This window comes from Podarcis pityusensis (assembly GCF_964106645.2).
Source record: "Podarcis pityusensis genome assembly, chromosome: 14".
Classification (NCBI taxonomy): Eukaryota; Metazoa; Chordata; class Lepidosauria; order Squamata; family Lacertidae; genus Podarcis; species Podarcis pityusensis.
This window is the reverse complement of record NC_138039.1, coordinates 37,446,481-37,467,155: the sequence shown is the minus strand read 5'-3', so window position 1 is coordinate 37,467,155 and position 20,675 is coordinate 37,446,481. Positions and strand designations below refer to the sequence as shown.

The window sequence follows — 20,675 nt, the reverse complement described above, 5'->3', positions numbered from 1 at the left end:
TTAAAGAAAGATGATGGCGGTCAGGCGCCAGGAGCCAAGTGAAGAGACGTTCCAATTTACAGCAGCTCTTGGCTGAGGAACCTTCTCAGGCTCCAGGTTTTCTACTTTTGTTTTCTTGTTCAGTCTGAATCATGCACTCTGCCTTATCCTTTCCCGCCGATCGCCACACTTGTTTGCTTACGTCATTTAATGCAGAAGCACTAGTAAACATCCTTTGCAAGGCTGGGAAGCGCCTACAACCTAAAAGAAACTGAGTTAAGACAAATTTGCATGAACAATGATTTTGCCTGCTGTGAAATAATAATTGTGTTCCTATAACCTCCCTCTCCTGCAGCTTGGAAAAACTGCACCAGCTCAAAAGGGAATAAACTGAATATTGGGGTCCCTCCAGAACCTTGTTTTATTGCGGCCTTATTCTGCAACATGTTATTGATGCAGAAATAGTGCATTAGTGATGGATTTATTTTGCTTTAAGGCTATCTGTACAGTGGTACCTCGGGTTAAGAACTTAATTTGTTCCGGAGGTCTGTTCTTAACCTGAAAATGTTCTTAACCTGAAGCACCACTTTAGCTAATGGGGCCTCCCACTGCCACTGCGCCGCCGGAGCACGATTTCTGTTCTCATCCTGAAGCAAAGTTCTTAACCTGAAGCACTATTTCTGGGTTAACAGAGTCTGTAACCTGAAGCGTATGTAACCTGAGGTACCACTCTACTTCCTTTTGCGCTGTGTTTTCCAGCCATAGGCCCACACTTTAAAGCTCCCTGTCTGGGCAGGATTTTGTTTTGTTTTGTCCTGGTGCTTTCCCTATACAGTGGTACCTCGGGTTAAGAACGTAATCCGTTCTGGAGGTCCGTTCTCAACCTGAAACTGTTCTTAACCTGAGGTACCACTTAACTAATGGAGCCTCCCACTGCCGCTGCGCTGCCACCATGCAATTTCTGTTTTCGTCCTGAAGCAAAGTTTTTAACCTGAGGTACTATTTCTGGGTTAGCGGAGTCTGTAACCTGGAGCGTCTGTAACCCGAGATACCACTGTATATATTCCTTACACTCAGAAAAATGTCATGTCATGTATAAGATATAGAAGCTTCCCAAGGAAAGTTTTCACATGTCTAGTTTTTTTCTTTTCATGGGGGAATCATTCAGATATGCAGCCTCCTGCTGCCAGAAATGGTTCTATACTCCAGAAATGTCTTACCACTCAAGTTGCTCCATGGGTAGCCTGGCTTTGTTGAACTGCTCTTTAGTGACCCCGGAGCTCTCCTGCTTAGGAGACTTTTGCCAGCGTCAGCTGCACTTGTTTCAGTCCAATACACTTGGGTCTAGACTGATTTGGCATTGATGCAATTTGGCTCCGTCTCAAGATCTCCTGTCTCCTTGTATTTACACACCTGCCAGCTCAGAGCATCTTCCTTCTCTTCTGCGTTGTTTTCTTAATGAGTCAAGGGTTGTTCACACTCTTGCACCATTGATCGAGCCCCCCCCCCCCGTCTCGCCCCTTGTGCAGTCTGATCTCACATAAGAGAAAGCATCTTGGTCACCATCCAAGATGAGCATGGGAACAGGCTGATTCACTTGTAATACCCTGCTCTGGGGGCAAGGATCACTGCCTTAGCCATCTCCAGGAGCAAAGTAGCTGCGTTTGGATGTCACAATAAAACATTATGAGTTTGTGGGGTGCGAGACACCCTAAATTCCTGGGTCCAATAGAAGTTAGAATTAATCAAAGTTTGTGGAGTTAAACTGAGCCAAACTGCTTATGTTAAAAATACAAGCCAGGACAACCTGGTGATCCATTGCTGAGTGTGGATCATTAGGGGAACAAAGCCTGAGAATGGCAGTCGTTAACAGGACGCGGGTGGCGCTGTGGTCTAAACCACTGAGCCTCTTGGGTTTGCCGATCAGAAGGTCGGCAGTTCGAATCCCCGCAAGAGGGTGAGCTCCCGTTGCTCTGTCCCAGTGCCTGCCAACCTAGCAGTTCGAAGGCTGTGTGGAGAGAGTCTCTTCCTTTAAATTCCTGGAAGTTCATCTTAGTGAAGACCTTACTTGGAAGGTCAATACAGGTGGTGAGGAAGGCCCAACAGACACTTCATTTCCTTAGAGTCTTGCGAAAGAACAATGTTAGACAGCAACTGATGATTTCCTTCTATCGGTCCACAATAGAAAGTGTTCTCTCATACTGTATTACGGTGTGGTACGCTGGTTTGACAGCCATGGACAGAAAGTCCCTACAGAGGGTGGTGAAGACAGCACATGATATCATGGGCTGTCGCCTGAGTCCGCTAGATGTTATCGCAGGAGACTGCTGCCTCAGATGAGTGAGGAACATTCTCAGGGCTGACTCACACCCTGGCCAGCACCTTTTTAATCTGCTGCCCTCAGGCAGGAGATATAGAAGTATGATAAGCCGCACCAACAGGTTAAAGAACAGTTTCTACCCGTGGGCCGTGAGGCTGCTGAATGGAAGACAGCAACATTGCAGCTGACGTTCGGCGTTGGTGGTTGTACAACAGCACACAGAGTGTAACAAGGACTGAGAGATTGGGGGGGGGGCTCATTTAATCTCCCTTCAAACAAGTGGTACAGTGACAATGAAGTATTTCTATTAGTCATGCTGGCCATGTGACCGGGAAAGCTGTCTGCAGACAAACGCTGGCTCCTTCGGTCTGAAAGCGAGATGAGCACCGTAACTCCATCGCCGCCTTTGACTGGACTTAACTGTCCAGGGTCCTTTACCTTTTACCTGTGCGATTAACAAAGCAATTACTCTGTGCTAGATAGCAGAGAGGTGTGAGTCCCGTCTTTCTCTAGATAGGTAGTTAGGTAAAGGTAAAGGTACCCCTGTCCATTAGGTCCAGTCGTGGATGACTCTGGGGTTGTGCGCTCATCTCGCTCTATAGGCCGAGGGAGCCGGCGTTTGTCCGCAAACAGCTTCTGGGTCATGTGGCCAGCATGACTAAGCCGCTTCTGGCAAACCGAAGCAGTGCACAGAAACGCTGTTTACCTTCCCGCCGGAGCGGTACCTATTTATCTACTTGCACTTGACGTGCTTTTGAACTGCTAGGTGGGCAGGAGCTGGAACAGAGCAACAGGAGCTCACCCTGTCGCAGGGATTCGAACCACCGACCTTCTGATCAGCAAGTCCTAGGCTCTGTGGTTTAGACCACAGCACCACCCGCATCCCAGATAGGTAGTCAGAAGGGGACAAAAGGCCAGAGTTTTTGGGATAACAGTTGGAAGTGATGTACTGGCAAAAACTGTAGCAGGCTGTAAAAAAAGAGACAGAGAGCATGGCTGATTTCTGTTTTGGATCCAAGGCAGCAGCACCTATGGGAGAATCAAGAGACACTCTTGGAGTGGAATGCTAGGAACCTCTCTGTTATAGACTCAGGTTGTATATATGTGTAAATAAACCATATATCATAAAGACATCACAATCTCCACTGTGCCTCATTTCCAAGAGGAAACATGAACCCCAGGTAAGCGTCTGGAATCCCTGGAATGTCACACTGATGTAGATATTGGGGTGATGTGTAACAATAGTTTATCGCTGGGCAGCATTTATAACCACCAGCACCTGGAAGATACTTGCCTGCCACCAGTGTCAAAGCAAGATTCAGTTGTCAATCTGGATGGCTTCTGTATGTGGAATTTGGGGAGCGAATGCCATCTCGTCCTTTGGCCAGCAAATTGTATTGAATGAGCCCTGGTTCCAGCTATGAAAAGACAAACCATGCACATCTTCCAGGGAAACACAGCTGGCATGAAATGACACAGGTGGCATGTTCTGGTCAGGGCAGATGAATGTAGGACAGCTATATTTCATTAATGGGAAGAGATGTCCACGGTGTATTTGGCAAACGCTGCAGCACTCAGTGCAATAGATGCACAGCATTTAGGTCAAACCAAGATAAGTCAAAGGGCTTCTAGGGCTAAAGGGATTTGATGTGACCATGTTTTATTGCTTCCCTTAAAAATCATAGGGTGGTCATGAGAGGCCATCAAGAGGCAATTCTACTTCCACCACAATGATCATTTTGGATTAGCTGTCGCTGCAAAATCTGATGCTACTTTTAACAACATTTGTGTGTTTTAATTTCTTCCCTACTCATATACATTACACCTTGCCCTCTTCTCCATTATATATATTCCTTCAGTGGGACACCGCCCTCCCCAGTGCTGTATTTTGAGATTGGTGAGTGAGTTCCTGCTCCAATTTCCATCTTTTAATGCTGCTTTTGCCGTTTATTAGCACAGCCTTCTCAGTGGTGACCCCATGTGGGAGGCATCACTGCCTGCCTTTGGGAAACACACATAAACTTACCCATGCCATCCAGCCTCTGAGGCAGTTGCTCAAAAAATTGTGAAATGTAGAATAAAAAAAAATCACAAGCAAATTACGGAATAGTAGAATCCTATGCATTTTTTACTTAGGTAGATCTCACTAAGATCAGTGGGCCATGCTAGTAAGCATATTTGAGATTGCAACCTAGGTTGCTCAGTCAATAAAATTAAAGGGTTGCTAGCCCTGTTCAGAGTACACCCATTAAAATTAACTAAAATGATGGAACTTGGGCCAATGGAGTTTAATGGGTCTACTCTGAGTACAATGTAGATGAATACAACCCAAAGATCCATTTCTTTGCATTAGAGTCAAGAACATTCACTACATCGTGTAGAGGCGGTGTCCATAACTTTATGTAGAGGCGACATGATAGCTTGTAAAATTATGCAGGGGCGAGAAGAAAATGGACAGAGGTTTCCCTCTCTTAACCCTTGAACTTGTGGACACGCAATGAAGCTGAATGCTGGAAGATTCAGGATAGCTAAAAAGTGCAGTATTTTTCGCTCCATAAGACGCACCTGACCATAAGATGCACCTAGTTTTCAGAGGAGGAAAGGGGGAAAGCCCCTTTTTTGGGGGGATCAGCTTACAGTTGTGCAGCTTCTTTTGCAAAGGGGGAAAGCCCCACTTTTGAGGATCAGCTCACAGTTGTGCAGCTTCTTCTACAAAGGGGAAAAGCCTTGTTTTTTTTTGGGTTCAACTCACAGTTCTGCAGCTTCTTTAGGAAAGGAAAGGGAGCCATTTCTATAGTTTCTAGACAGATAATCAGCGAGTCACATGTCGCTGGGGAAACAAACAGAACATTCAACAATGGAGGCCTGGGCAAGGAGGCAGGGCCGGAAAGGGAGCCAGTGATCGACCACACATTTGTTCCGAAAGACGCAAAGACATTTCTGCTTACTTTTTAGGAGGAAGAAAGTGCATCTTATGGAACGGAAAATACGGTACTTATTCATGCAACACAAAGTTAAAGTATGGAACTCACTCCTGAGGAGGGAGTGATGGCCACATAGATGGTTTTCAAAGATTAGAGAAACTAATGGAGGAAAAGGCTCTTGATGTCCACAATCTGCCTCCGTAGTTGGAGGCAGTAATGGTTCTGAAAACCAGTTGCTGGAGGCCACATACATGGAAAAGGCTCCTGTGTTGCAGGGTTCCCCTAGGCACCTAGTTGACCACAGTGAGAGCAGAATGTTGGACTACGTGAGACTTTGGCCTGATCCAGCAGGCTCTTATGATGTTCTCAGGTGTAAGAACATACAGTCTGAGGGACTTCACAGGGAGCCTTCTGGGAATCACATGACAGTGGTAGGTGGGCAAAAATGGGTGGATCAAAAGATGCGAATCTTACCTTTGTACAGTTGGCTACATTCCAGCCATGTGAAAGTCGGAAATTCCTACACCACACCCACCTCTCTCTACAATCCATTCAGGCAAGCAAAGGGGCATCGTCACATTTCAAGGGCACTGTCCAGCCCCACAAAAGCACTCGAGGAGTGTAGGAAACAAGACTGTCAAGGAATGTGGCCTGGAGAAGAGACCTGTGGGCTGGCTTGATGGTTGTGTTTGGTTCTCAGGACGGAGGTTCTCCACCCCTGCGTTACACGACAGCAGCAGTTAACAACAGCTCGTGATGCTTTATTATTTTAATGAAAATTTAAAAGGCAGGTTATTAATTATACAGACACACAAAACTGGTTTTGCTATACAGAACACTTAGAAGTACAAAATACAGTTTTATCCACAACACAGTTCCACATTGACACCAAAGGGCTCTAACAGATACGGATGCAAATGGTAGAAAAAGTCAATTAAAACACGCACACACACACCATTGGCATATATTTTAAAGGGGCAAAGGTATGGCACATAATCTGAAGCTCTGAACTGAGCACTTTCAGTTCTAAATGAAAGAGAGTTCCAAACGCCTGCTTACCTCTTCCCTGCTGAGGTCAATGAGGATGATCTTGCCATAGTTAAGCACATTGTTTTCAGTGGGGAAATACTGTTGATAATGCTTGGCATTCAAAAAACGTTTCCTCCTTGCTCCCACCTAGAAAGGGGCCTGAGCTACAGTTGGAGGAATCTGTTCATTTTGGTTTCACTCAGGTTCTCATTTTTCCTATCTCAAAATCAGCACAGATTCAGTTTCAGTTTGAAAATTCTTTGTTTTAAAAAGTCCTTGGAGAAACTTGCACTGAAATTGTGAGAAAATTTCATAACATACACATTTCTATGCAATGCACACTCTTTTATTTTTGCAAAGCAATTTTCTTTAATATAAGAATTTTTTTGAAGTAACTCTATTCTATGCATACTTTACCCTGGTATATGCATTTTTGTACACACTACTTGTTTGGGGAACTGCACCACAAAATTTGGAGACGTGAATTGCAAAGGATGGCTGTGTTTTGTTTTGCGTATTTCTAGAAAGTGTGAATTAGCTATGTCCACCTTTAAATGTGAACTGTGTTGAATTCTGCCCGCCCCACAGGCAGAAATGAAGGATCAAGGGCTGAGCCAGGGTAGAAACCAATGTCGCGGAATAAATGGGCAGACCAAGGGGTGGAGTCAAGAGAAGGATGAGGCAAGTCATGGTAGTCAGAGCCTGCCAGAATCTTGGGTTTGCTGGCTTGTCAGATCTCTGCGCTGGTCACATGACAGGATGTGATCAGACCAGCAAATACATTTAGTTAATATACTTAGAGGGCACTTTCCCAATGTTCAAAGCAGTGTATGATGATGATAACAACAACAACAACAATTTAATGCAACAGCAGCAAATAATAATTACAGATGTAGTCCTCAACCAACCAAATCCCTGCCCCAAAACAGCACATCATATTTAAAAGCATGCTGTCTGCAAGCCTTGAGGCCACTTTAGCAAAATGCCTCCTTTTCCCTGTTGCAGTTTTAACTGCTTGTCATGTGGACAACTCAAGCAGGGCATAATCAGCTGACCGCAACTGATACATGGGTTGGATATACTTAGAGATAGCCCTAATGGGATGCTCTAAGTAAGTATTTGCTTGCCACTCTTTCCCATTAAATCAGTAGGGCTTTAGTGCTGGATTGGGTTCACTACAGTGGTACCTCAGGTTACATACGCTTCAGGATACATATGCTTCAGGTTACAAACTCCGCTAACACAGAAATAGTACCTCGGGTTAAGAACTTTGCTTCAGGATGAGAACAGAAATCGTGCTCTGGTGGCGCGGCAGCAGCAGGAGGCCCCATTAGCTAAAGTGGTGCTTCAGGTTAAGAACAGTTTCAGGTTAAGTACGGACCTCCAGAACGAATTAAATACTTAACCTCAGGTACCACTGTAGTATGAAAAGTGCTTAACTTTGGCTGGATCATGCCAGGAGTTACTATAAGCAAAATGGCCTGTGTCCATGCAGTTGTTAATCCAGAAAAACAGGTTTGACAATTTAGCTCATCTTTTGCTCCCATATTTATAGCAAAACATTACCATCCTACCCTTTGCCTACCCATATCTAGCAACACCTTCTGCCCCCTCCCCAGCCTAAAGAGCTAAGGGCCAGCCTTGCTTCTTGATTTCTAAGTTGAACACAGCCACAAAAACAAACTCACCAACTCTCAAACACATCTGTCCATTGCCCATCTTGCGAGGCTACAAATCGGACAGTATGACATTGATAAGGCATTGATGGCTGCATGGCCGAGTAACTTTTGGAAGGGAGAGGAAAAACAAGGATACAGGGTTGTATTCTATGTAGCGCTATGCAAAATGTTCCACTAGCAGAAGGATTTCTTCTTGCACAATGGAATGTTCTCTCCTCCTGCTGGGCTCCCTAAATCTGTTCTGGGGTTTTCTCCAACCCTTCAGAGCAGATTTGGGGATGGCATGGGGGGATGAGAGGAGAAAAAAATCTCACTGCACTAGTGTTTATCCTTGAACTATTTAGTTGAATGCTGTCCAGTGTGTAAAAATGCACATTGTGGTAGTAGGAGAAGTTATCCAACATGGTGGTGAACACTGTACCAGAAATGAACTAGAAGCTTAAGTAACAGTAGACTTGTTAAGAGGTACCTGTAATTACATACTGTGCTTTAATGCAAAGAAAGGAAATCAAACCAAATATGGAAACGGATGGTTTAAATTATAGGTGGAACTACATGTTACACTCAAGGTGAGACTTCTGTTGAAAATGGTACTGCTGCACCAGGTATATCAGGCTCATTTGTAGAGTTGGGTGAATTTGTCAGTTTCTGGTTCCCCAGGTTTCTCCTTTTCCTGCTCTTAAGTTCATTTCTCCAGCAATTTGCAATGGGGGGAGGGAATCCTCATTAAAATTTGCCAGCATTTTAGTGCTAATTTTTCCTAATATACACATTTCTATGTGCATTTTCGACCAATATACAAATTATTGCAATTTCACTTTAAAAAAACTGCATGCTTATGTGTCATTTTCACTAATGCATGCATTTTTATGCACACTTTCCACCAATTTACGCATTTTCTGTCTGGAGAAACTCCATTGCAAAATTCAGAGAAGTGTGAATTCCAAAGGATAGTTGTGTTTTGGCAGGCTTAATGGTACAGAAAGCATGAACTAGGAGGTCTCTCATTAAAATTTGAACAAAATGGCTAATCCCCTTATTGGAATGTTGCTGCCTTTCTCTGCGCCAGCCAGCAGTGGCCAATGATGGGCAGGAAAGCATTCCATAACATGGCCTCACGGCCATAGATCCTACACATCACAGCTGAGCAGGGCTGGGGGTGAAATCTGATTCTAACAGTTGCAAGTGGGAGATTTGACAGCAGCTCCAAGTACAGAGTTAACATGTCTTTCCACCTTCCATTTGATAAAACATTTTGAACTAGCCTTTTCAACAGAAGCACCACCACCATCATCATTTTGTTAGCTAAAGATGGCTAGGAAGCAAGTTAGGCTCCACATTAGAACCTGCCCCTTTCCAGAAACCAATGGCCCACACAGCTGCTGACTACAGCTATTGCTGCAAGGTTGCTTGCCAATTTCTTGCTGAGCTTAAAAAGCAACAACAACCCACATGCTTTGTTTGTTTTCTAAACCACTTTCAAGCAGTATTATGGTCACAATCCAGCTGTAGGGTGCAGAGGCGCACTGCACAGAAATGTTATCATAATGGTTTGGCTGAGTGTTACAGGCAGATGAAACCGTAGATTGCCAAAGCCACATTAATTTATACAGCCGATGGAGTGGTGTGCAGAGCCCCAATGGGCATATAGGGGTTTCAAAACGAAATACATGTGCAACCTGTCCCCTTAAGCTTGGACTGTAAGCCCTCCGAATATATTGCTACCCTCTTCAGGCACAGACTTCCCTTGTATATGGTAAAATAACAAATCCAAAACTCAAGATCCAGTTTGTACAACACCAGATATACAGATAGTACTAAAATGTACATACATTCAAGCCTAGCTGTGTTAAAATGAGATAGGAAAGGCGCTGGAACCTCCTGCCAGAAAGGACTAGGTTATAGTTACACAACCTTACATTCAAACTGGCCTAAAATGACCATAAAAAGGATCAAAATGGCTTCAATCTCTGTTGTCATGGGGTGAGGGGACCATTTGCACAACCATGTACAGACACTCTCAGCTGTTCTGCTACCTTTCCAAGAACCACCAGAATGGAGCTCTCTGACCCCCCTGTGGTCTATGAGTCACAGTAAGGGAGCCTCACAACTAGAAGTCTTATCTTCAAGTAGCCAGCAGAGGACTGGAGTGTTTATTTCATTATCTGTTCACACAAGCAGCTTTCTCTAAGGAGGGAAGTTAGAAATGGTTCACATTCAAATATTAAGAGCCGAGAGAAAGTTAAAAATCAAAGCGCCTCCCTGCTCGTCCCCACCACCCGCCCCACCCAAGCTCAAAACCCTACCACAAATGGGAATGAAATACAAAATGAATCCTTGCGGCGAATGCCAACCAGGTGGCGTTAGGTTATTTCATTATAACTTGCATGGTCAACACTTGGAAGGAGCGCAAGTGATTATCTGAAGTACGAGAAGGGGGCGTTTCTTGTTTTATAGCTTCTATGATAATGTTAACGCAGGGAAAGCAGATCTCATACTACCCTGGTATGCTGATTTCCTTTCCCAGAATGTCCTTTGCAGAGGTTATCTGGCTAGGTAAAATTTACTCAGAAAATGGAGGAAACATTCCCAAATCAGCAAAATCTTCAATGTTGTAATTGCCGGTCCCTTGGGTTGGATCTCCTGGAATAGGCAGCATATCCTGGATGATAAAAGAAAATGAAAGGGAAACGTGATTTTTCTTGTACAGTGGTACCCTGGGTTACAGACGCTTCAGGTTACAGACTCCACTAACGCAGAAATAGTACCTTGGGTTAATAACTTTGCTTCAGGATGAGAACAGAAATTGCATGGCGGCAGCGGGAGGCCCCATTAGCTAAAGTGGTATCTCAGGTTAAGAACAGATTCAGGTTAAGAACGGACCTCCAGAACAAATTAAGTTCTTAACCTGAGATACCACTGTATCCTTACCTAGGGCAAAGCCCCTTTAGCATCCCCCCCTTTGTCCCTTAACTGTACCGCAGGCTTCCTCAACCTCGGCCCTCGAGATGTTTTTGGCCTATAACTCCCATGATCCCTAGCTAGCAGGACCAGTGGTCTGGGATGATGGGAATTGTAGTCTCAAAACATCAGGAGGGCCGAGGTTGAGGAAGCCTGCTGTACAGCAACTAATGGCAAAAGCAGCAAGGAACAGTCAGCTGGCAATTTAAGGAAAGAAGTGCTCTGTGCAAAATCTCAGGACTGGTGTAGCGCATTGCCAGCCCAGCCAGGTAAGCCCACCAGGGCTCACACCTGCGTAGGGCCACTTAAACCTGGAGCTGGCACCAAACTTCAGTTTCTGTAGCTCCACATACAGCATCCTGCCACCATCTAGTTTGGATGTAACAAGATGACTGACCAGTTCTTTCCATAAGGAATAAACCAGGGGTAGGCAACCTAAGGGCCGGGGTCCGGATGCGGCCCAATCGCTTCTAAATCCAGCCCACCGGCGGTCCAGGAATGAGCGTGTTTTTACATGTGTAGAATGTGTCCTTTTATTTAAAATGCATCTCTGGGTTATTTGTGGGGGATAGGAATTCGTTCATCCCCCCCCCCCAAAAAATATAGTCTGGCCCACCACATGGTCTGAGGGACGGTGGACAGGCCCATGGCTGAAAAAGGTTGCTGACCCCTGGATAAAATGATATTTGTTGACAGTTTGCTGCCTTTTACCAGGACCCAAAAGGTCACCTGCAAGAGACGGATCACCTTGCCATGCTGAATCACGGGTCCAGGGACTCACCTGGAACACTTCTGTCTGGCTGGTTTGCTGGTGAGGATGCTGCTCACTGTTTTGCTGGTTGTGATGTTGGCTTTGCCACTGGGACCACACCTCCGAAGGCCTCCCTTGGAACTGTCCGCTGCTTTGGCTGCTTTCAGCTGGAAAATAAAATAAAGTTACAAGATCGGGTCTTTTAAAATGTACTTCTGCTTTTCTTTTCTTTTTTGACTAAACAAATAATAATAATAATAATAATAATAGTAATAGTAGTAGTAGTAGTAATAATAATAATAATAATAATAATAATAATAACAATGTAGAAACGCAGCCCATCTGGCCGGGTTTCCCCAGCCTCTCTGGGCAGCTCACAACAGAATATTAAAAACACGATAAAACACCAAGCATTAAAAACTTCTCTAAACAGGGCTGCCTTCAGATGTCTTCTAAAAGTCAGATAGTTGTTTATTTCCTTGACATCTGATGGGAGGGCGTTCCACAGGGCGGGCGCCACTACTGAGAAGGCCCTCTGCCTGGTTCCCTATAACCTCACTTCTCGCAGGGAGGGAGCCCCCAGAAGGCCCTCAGAGCTGGATCTCAGTGTCTGAGCAGAACGATGGGAGTGAAGACGCTCCTTCAGGTATACTGGGCCGAGGCTGTTTATGGTTTTAAAGGTCAGTGCTTTGAATTGCGCTCAGAAATGTACTGGGAGCCAGTGTAGGTCTTTCAGGACCGGTGTTATATTCATTCCTGCCTACCTTAGGCCTAGTCCTCTGTGCCTGAGGTTTGCAGTGTTCCTTCATGCATTTAGGATTAACTTCTCCTTTATAAAGTTACACGCACACTCACATGCACTGCCTGTCAAGGGCTAAAGGAGAGGCTCTGTTCTCGTTCTGCCCCCATCTGCACTATGCATTTAAAGCACTATGATACTGCGTTAAACAGCCACGGCTTCATCCAAAGAATCCTGGGAACTGTAGCTTGTAAAGGGTGCTGAGAGTTGTTAGGAGATCTCTATTCCCCTCACAGAGCTACAATTCTCAGAGTTCAGTGGGACGAGGAACTGACTGTTAAAACCACTCTAGGAATTGTAGCTCTGTGAGAAGATTATAGGTGTCTCCAAACATCTTTCAGCAGCCTTTACAAACTACACTTCCTAGGATTTGCCGTGACTGTTTAAATTGGTATGATACTGCTTTAAATGTATAGTGCGGATGTGGCATCTGTCCAGATGGAAACTGAAAAAGACAGGGCCTTTCCTGTGGTGGCTCCCCAGCCCTAGAACCCCCTTCCAAAAGAGGCGTAGCGAAGCCCAACACTGCAATCATTTAAGCAGGGATGTGAAACCAGATTTTAAAAAAGTAAGTTATGCAGGCATTACAGATTGTTAGGAGCTTTGCTCTGTATTACTGTATCAACTAATCAGATGGGTTCTAAAATATGCTTAAAGACTGTATTTCACTGGTTTCTGCTGGTTAAATTTGAAAGCTGCCTTAAGCATCTTGATAAAGTAGGAAGGATATGCTATGTATATACAGTGGTACCTCAGGTTAAGAACTTAATTTGTTCCGGAGGTCCGTTCTTATCCTGAAACCGTTCTTAACCTGAGACACCACTTTAGTTAATGGGGCCTCCTGCTGCCGCTGCACAATTTCTGTTCTAATCCTGAAGCAAAGTTCTTAACCTGAGGTACTATTTCTGGGTTAGCAGAGTCTGTAACCTGAAGCCTCTGTAACCTGAAGCGTCTGTAACCTGAAGCGTCTGTAACCCGAGGTACCACTGTAAAAAGTTACAACAATTACATAAACATATAAATAACATTCATCACCTAATCCCACTAGTCTGAAATCAAGGAATGGGTCAAATGTGTAATTTTTTCTATATATATTTTTTTAAAGCCAAATGCCATAGCCACAAACTGGTTCCGTATCTGCACTTTTGTGCAAGAGTTAAAATTATTCCTTTTTCTTAATCATAATAGCAATGCCCTGAATAAACAGAGCACATGCAGAACAGCTGCATCTGGGATCCCAGCAGTCGTGCGTGGGGAGGGCAGGACTTTAGGGCAGAAGTCAAGGGCCTCACTTAATGGAATGAGCAGGAAGCCCCTCTCCACAATGCAGGTGGGCTGACTTGACACATTTTAAAATGTGAAGTAATCATATGTATTATCTTCTGAAGAGCACCCCCCCAAGACCATTAGGTACAGTCTTAAATGACCTAGCTTAGAACACTGTGGAATCCCATGGGGAATGCAATTTGCCTGCATAATCTCAAAACCTTGCATAACCCACCCTACCATTTGCATTGGTTAAATCAATCTCATCTGGCCCAACCTGACCCCATCCCTGGACAGAACAGCCACTTTGAAGGAGAACATCCTCCACAGATTCTGGAAGGTGAAGAGACTCAGACTTTGGTGAATCTCCTGTAAAAGGGGAGAGAATTTCAAAGCTGAGAGGCACCCAATGAGAAAGTCCCTCTGTGTCCCTTGAGCTCATGGATGGTAAGTTAAAGAGAGTATTATAGTCATCTATTATGTAAAAGGACCCAATTCATAATACAGTGGTACCTCGGGTTACAGATGCTTCAGGTTACAGACTCCGCTAACCCAGAAATAGTACCTCGGGTTAAGAACTTTGCTTCAGGATGAGAACAGAAATCGTGCTCCGGTGGCGCAGCAGCAGCAGGAGGCCCCATTAGCTAAAGTGGTGCTTCAGGTTAGGAACAGTTTCAGGTTAAGAATGGACCTCCGGAACGAATTAAGTTGTTAACCCGAGGTACCACTGTAACTGAATTAGGAAACTTGAACAAAGTCTGGTAAGGTCAAAGCAAAAGACCCTTCCTCAATGGGAATATTTTGGTCGAGTTTTGAGCTTCTCTGAGTGTGACTTAAAAAACAAAAACAAAACAGTAATAATAACCCCCATGCTTAGGGGAGGCTTTGGTATCTAAGTGATCTCTCTTCACCTTTTGTTCCTTGCACTCGCCTTCAAACCGCAGAAATTGATTCATAGCCTGTCCTGAATTATCTGCTACAAACTCCAGGCTTGAGATATGCTCTTCAGTTTGCTGACGCGAGAAAATATAAATTCAAGCTCTCCCCACTCAACACAACAGCATTTTCTCCAAGTGCAAACAAACTAAACAAAAAAAAGACTGCCAGGTTTCAGGGCTCAAGGTGGATGGACTTTGTGATGACCAAAGAGCGCCATATATCTCCTATAGACTGGGATAGTCAGCATCTCTCTCTTGTATATGTTGTCGCACCACAATGCTCATCATCCCTTTGCTCTGCTGGCTGGGACTGATGGGAGCTAGAGTGCAGCAACGTATGGAGGGCACCATGTTGGCTGCTGCCCCTGCTTTAAACAACTGCCTCTATACACACACACACAGAAGAAGAATGGATTTGACTATCATCTTTTAGGCTTGCAGATGTACAGTCGTGTCTCCTACTCATTTCTCTGCAATTACACCCCACCTTTCTTCCAAGGAGCTCAAGGCAATATATATGGTTCTCCCCCTTCTCATTTTATCCTCACAACAACCCCATGAGGTAGGTTAGGCTGGGAGAGAATGCCTGGCCGCAGATCACCCAGTAAGAGCTTCACGGCTGAGTGCTGGATCTGAACCCTGGTCCTTCAGCAATTATTCCTTCACTGTGAGAAGTGAGGTTACAGGGAACCAGGCAGAGGGCCTTCTCGGTAGTGGCGCCCGCCCTATAGAACGTCCTCCCATCAGATGTCAAGGAAATAAACAACTACAGTGGACGCTCAGGTTGCGAAAGTGATCCGTGCAGGAGGCATGTTTGCAACCCACAGCGCCACATCTGCGCATGCGCGAGTTGCGCTTCTGTACATAGCGCGATTTAGCGCTTCTGCGCATGCACGACCACCGAAACCCGGAAGTAACCCGTTCCGGTACTTCCGGGTTTTGGCGCTTCCGAAACCCCAAAAAATGCAACCTGAAGTGTCTGTAGCCCGAGGTATGACTATCTTACTTTTAGAAGACATCTGAAGGCAGTCCCGTGTAGGGAAATTTTTAATGTTTGATGTTTTCTTGTGTTTTTAATATTCTGTTGGGAGCCACCCAGAGTGGCTGGGGAAACCCAGCCAGATGGGTGGGGTATCAATAATAAATTATTATTATTATTATTAACCAAGCTGCTTTCTGGTTGTGCACCCTTGCTCACCAGTTTAGTCGAGCAAGCTACATGCCCACACCATACATATAAAGCACATGACCTTCCCCCAAAGAATTCTGGGAAATGTGGTTTTTAAGAGTTCTGGGAATTGTAGCTCTGCGAGGGGGTAAACTATGGTTTCCAGGATTCATTTGAGGAGGGGAAAGGGAAATCACGACTGTTACAATGGTAGAAATGTGCTTTGAAAGTGAAGATACTGTCTAGCCTCTTTAACTGGCCATTCTGCTTGCTGGGCCCCCAGATCACATGAATCGTGACAGCTGCGCATCATAGTTGCACTCAGGTCTTGCTTGTGGGTTTCCCATCTGGTTGGCCACTGTGAGAACAGGATGCTGGACTAGGTGGGCCATGGACATGGGCCTGATCCACAAGAGATGTGTTCGTAGTAAGTCAAAGAGACCTCATTGTACCTCGTGGCGCTTTTGTTTTAGGCGAGGCAGCCAGGCTCAATACCTACCAAATCCTGCTGTCCTGTTAGCTAGGCTGGAGTAGGCATTCCCGCTCGGAGAGGAGGTAGCAGGACTGGACAGGGGGCTGTACGACGCTGGGTCAGCAGAGTAAGTGTGGCTGGTTCCAATTGCAAAGGGAGAAGACTGAGCCTTGCCAGACTGCGAAGGAATTTGCTGAATGGGAGAGTGAAAGACAACAACATCAAGGCGTTATCATCCTTCCCGCGGCATTTGACCCAAGAACAAAGTGGCGCAACAGACTTCAATCTCTATTTGCAAAACAAGCATCTTTACAGAGCTAGTTAGGTGGGTTGCTGTGCTCCAGCCACGTGGGTTCTGGGCTGTTCAATTTCAAGAAACCCAAAGCATAGCTATGTGCTACAAACTCTTCCCAGGCCAATGGTGGGGAACTTCTCTCAGACTGAGGGCCACTTTTCCCTCCTGGGTGGGAATTGGGGGGGGGGGGGTCACATGCCAGTGGCCAGCCAGACCAGAGGCAAAAGTGGGTGCAGCAATGAATGTAAATGTTACCTTTGTACAGCACACACACAAACACACCCCATCCTCCATCCAGGGAACGAAGAGGCATTATCAGAATTCAAGGACACATTCAGCCAGGCTTTTTTTAAAGTTTGCCAAACTGCTTTCATTGCTTTTCCAAATTTTACCTAAAAAGGTAAAGGTACCCCTGACTGTTAGGTCCAGTCGCGGACGACTCTGGGGTTGCGCACTCATCTCGCTCTATAGGCGGAGGGAGCCAGTGTTTGTCCGCAGACAGCTTCCGGGTCATGTAAGCCGCTTCTGGCGAACCAGAGCAGTGCACGGAAATGCCATTTAGCTTCCCGCAAGAGCAGTACCCATTTAACTACTTGCACTTGATGTGCTTTTGAATTGCTAGGTGGGCAGGAGCTGGGACCGAACAATGGAAGCTCACCCTGTCGGGAGGATTCGAACTGCCGACCTTCCAATCGGCAAGCCCTAGGCTCTGTGGTTTAGACCACAGTGCCATCCGCGTTCTTAAATTTTACCTAATCAGCCACAAATTAAAATAAATTTAATACTTTTTGTGTGTGCAAACAATGGTTTCCTACACTCTGTTCTTGATGCATCCAAAGTTTCCTCTTGTTGCTGATTTAGTTTCCTAGTTGCTTCTAATACACATTCCATTAAACTTACCTATCCTTAACCATCAACTATTCACTTGCCAATTCCTGCATGAACAATATTTTAACAATTGCAGTTAACTACAAGTGAGGTTACTCCGCAATTGATCAAATCCACAATAAATCAGTAATTAACATATCCAACCAGGCTAAAGCATTCCGTACAGACAGGGCCAGTGAGAGAAGGGGCTTGGGGTTTGTTTCAAGGACCAGATTGAGAGACCTTGAGGACTGCCTCTGGTCTCTGCGCCTGAGATTCCCTTCTCCTCTCCTAGGTTAGCCAGTGCTGGCTCCAGACTCTGCGAGAGTCTTTAGGCAATATGTATACAGGAAGGTCCCCTCTCACTCCCGTCTCTACTGCCCTCTCTCTTTGGGCCGAGAAAGTGAAACCTTTTTTTTTAAACTTTTTATATAACTCTCCTACCTGTCCTGGAAATGGAGGGCGACTTCCCGTCCAGGCAACTTGACTCTGATTTAGCTGGCGTGAGATCTGGGACAGGTTCTGACCAGCTGACGATGACGACTGGATGTCGTTGACGCCGGGCACGTGGACCACAGACGAGCTTCAAAGGGAGAGAACAGGAATGAGTTTGACGTTATAAGGATGCTCACGGGTTGCATCCAATGTTACTCATGGAATAGACCTAACAAAATCAACAACTACCTTAGGTTCATTAATTTCACAGCTCTGAGGAAAACGTTGTTGAACACAAACTACTGTTTACAAGAACACCTGTAATTACAGTTTGCAAACCTCCCAATCAACCAGTAAACCAGTTAAACAAATGGGATACATGGACTACAACTCAAATGCAAAAAATGCAGACTATTACTTTTGCTGCATTGAACATCCCAGAATAACCCTCTGATCTTAAGTAAACTTCTTTCTAGGACTCATGGCAATATTTTTAAAGTATACAGGGATTTTTTTTATTGCCTGGTATTCTATATCAACCTACAATGAAGATATATAGAAAGCTGAAGAGGGACCCTGATAAGGAATTAACAAGAATATAAGTACAGTGGTACCTCCGGTTGCGAAGAGGATGCGTTCTGGAGCTCCGGTCAAATCCCGAGGAATTCGCAACTGGAGGTGCTGCTTCTGTGCATGGCGTGGTTTAATGCTTCTGTGCATGGCGAAACCCGGAAAAATACTTCTGGGTTTGCCACGTATGTATCCCGAAGAATACGTAACCGGAGGTGAAAGCAAGTAGAGGTACCACTGTAGCTTGTATGCACACAGATACTTTCAGAGTGTGCAAGAGGAAGGAATACCTGCCTTCAGAGATGCCCACTGCCCATTCTTTCTGCAGAAGTCACTAACCTGGATGTGCCTACCGGAAGGAAATATTAAACCAGGAACAATTACTCGTGCAGAGATGCAACAGGCAGGTTCATTTGAGGATGAACGAATTCAGCAACATTTCTGAACATTCTAGTCAGATTTGATGGAGAATTGCAGCAGAATTCCCCCCCAGAGGTTGGTTAAAGGGAGGCATGGCCAGGAGCAGTGAAACACACAAAAATGCAACAGGCACATATTTTGGGCTTGCAAAACACTCTTAATGATTTAATTTATTTCTCATGGTATGCTAGCACTGCGCTCATGGCACACACAAATGTACCCTGGCAGCAATCCTGGGGAATTGCTCCAGTAACAGAGCCAGAAAGTACCAACTGAGGGACTCAAATCTTGGCAGCATAAAGGAGAAGATGAAAACAACTCTCCCCCCAGCCTTTTGCAGGTGTTTTTAAACTCCAAGAGATCCTCCTCAGCCTACATGAGCACACACAATCAGCAACAGTCTTCTTAAGCAGAGCCGTGCAACCTCCATTCCTTCGTTTTACATGGATCAGTCCAGATATAACCAAAGGCTGTATGCAATTAATGTATTTGCTATGGGTGATATTGCCTCCTCCTGCATTGGTTTCAAAAAGGATGCTATTCATAATTGCAGAATGCCCCAAAAGTATACTTTTCCTACAAAAGAAAAGAGTGCTTTGCAGGCATTCTCTCAGTCGTACTTAAAACCTTTCTAGAGGGGCCATAGCCCAGTGGTAGAGCGCACACTTTCTTAGTTTCTGTTTGCCACTGTGCAGCTGCTTAGAGTCACAAGGCTCTGTTTACATTCCAGAGACAGCCCAGGCTATTGGAAGTCTCATGGGAGAAGGGAGACGGATGTGACGTACTGGTTTCTCTGTTCCTTTGTTCCTTTGTTCAGTTGCTCTCTGCTTTCATAGAGAGAGGATGTATATTTCTTCGCTGTCTGCGTAGTAAGAAATAAAGCATAGCGATGTAGCTGGTGGGCAGTCAGATGATGTGGCAAAGTCATGGCCCCAGGGCCCATGTGTAACATTTTAAGGGTCATGGGAGGCAGGCAAGACTCACCCAGCATGTTTCTCTGGACCAAGTCCACACGCCATGTGAATCAGATCACTGTAACAAAACAGTGAGAAGACCCAGACCACAGTTCTCACAGTGGCCAACCAGATGTCTGCTCGAAAGCAGGACCTGAGCACGAGAGCACTTTCTCCCCTTCTGTGGTTTCCAGAAACCAGTATTCAAAAGCATACAGCCTTAAGACGGTGGAATCACAGAGTTGGAAGGGGCCACGAGGATCCTCTAGTCCACCCCCTGCAACACAGGAATCTTTTGCCCAAAGTGGGGCTCAAACCCACAACCCTAAGATAAAGAGTTTCATGCTGTACCAACTGAGCTATCCCAAGTTGAGGGGTTGTAGAGTATTAATATCCAAGCAAACTCAGAAGTAAGCCCTGCTCAGTTCAATGGGACTTACTCCTAAGTAGATGTGTGTAGGATTGCGGACTTAGGAAGCCTCACCATTACAGACTTTGAGTCTTTAAGATCAAAGAACCTGGAAAAAATAAAATACATAACTACTTTGTACTGCATGATCTCTGTCTTGTTATGACTTCTATGACATGATGTACCTTTCTGGAATTTCCCTGAATGGAGAATTGAATCTTGTTCAAAATATACTAGTGCACAGTTATGTTATGTAATAAATTATGTACTGTAATAAATTTGCCCTGTACAGATTACTAACACTACAGAAAAAGGAGATCAGAGATCTTCTGTGCTGTGTCTGTTTTCATGATTATGTAACATTCAAAAGCAAATAAATACTTCTTAACTATACCGGCCTCACTTTTATGTTGCAGGAGACACCCAACAGAATAGCGTAG

At 45.0% G+C, this 20,675-nt stretch overlaps 1 protein-coding gene and 1 long non-coding RNA gene across 5 annotated transcripts in view; one reads left to right on the top strand and one right to left on the bottom strand.

The window, feature by feature from the left end:
• Nucleotides 1-5,202: 5,202 nt before the first annotated feature.
• LOC308462775 lies at nucleotides 5,203-11,855 on the top strand. Its single transcript, XR_013979341.1, has 2 exons — nucleotides 5,203-5,290; nucleotides 11,607-11,855. It is a non-coding gene; the product is annotated as an uncharacterized lncRNA (long non-coding RNA).
• The window catches only part of ARNT2 (aryl hydrocarbon receptor nuclear translocator 2), a 151,156-nt gene continuing 136,455 nt past the window's right edge, over nucleotides 5,975-20,675 (bottom strand). For all 4 annotated transcript variants that reach the window (XM_080980361.1, XM_080980362.1, XM_080980363.1 and 1 more), the window contains exons 16-19: nucleotides 17,893-18,031; nucleotides 16,314-16,479; nucleotides 11,674-11,810; nucleotides 5,975-10,593 (exon numbers count right to left, since the gene is read on the bottom strand). In XM_080980361.1, coding sequence (XP_080836487.1) covers nucleotides 10,495-10,593; nucleotides 11,674-11,810; nucleotides 16,314-16,479; nucleotides 17,893-18,031 — 541 coding nt within the window. In that variant the 3' untranslated portion in view covers nucleotides 5,975-10,494. The remainder of the gene's footprint in view (nucleotides 10,594-11,673; nucleotides 11,811-16,313; nucleotides 16,480-17,892; nucleotides 18,032-20,675) is intronic.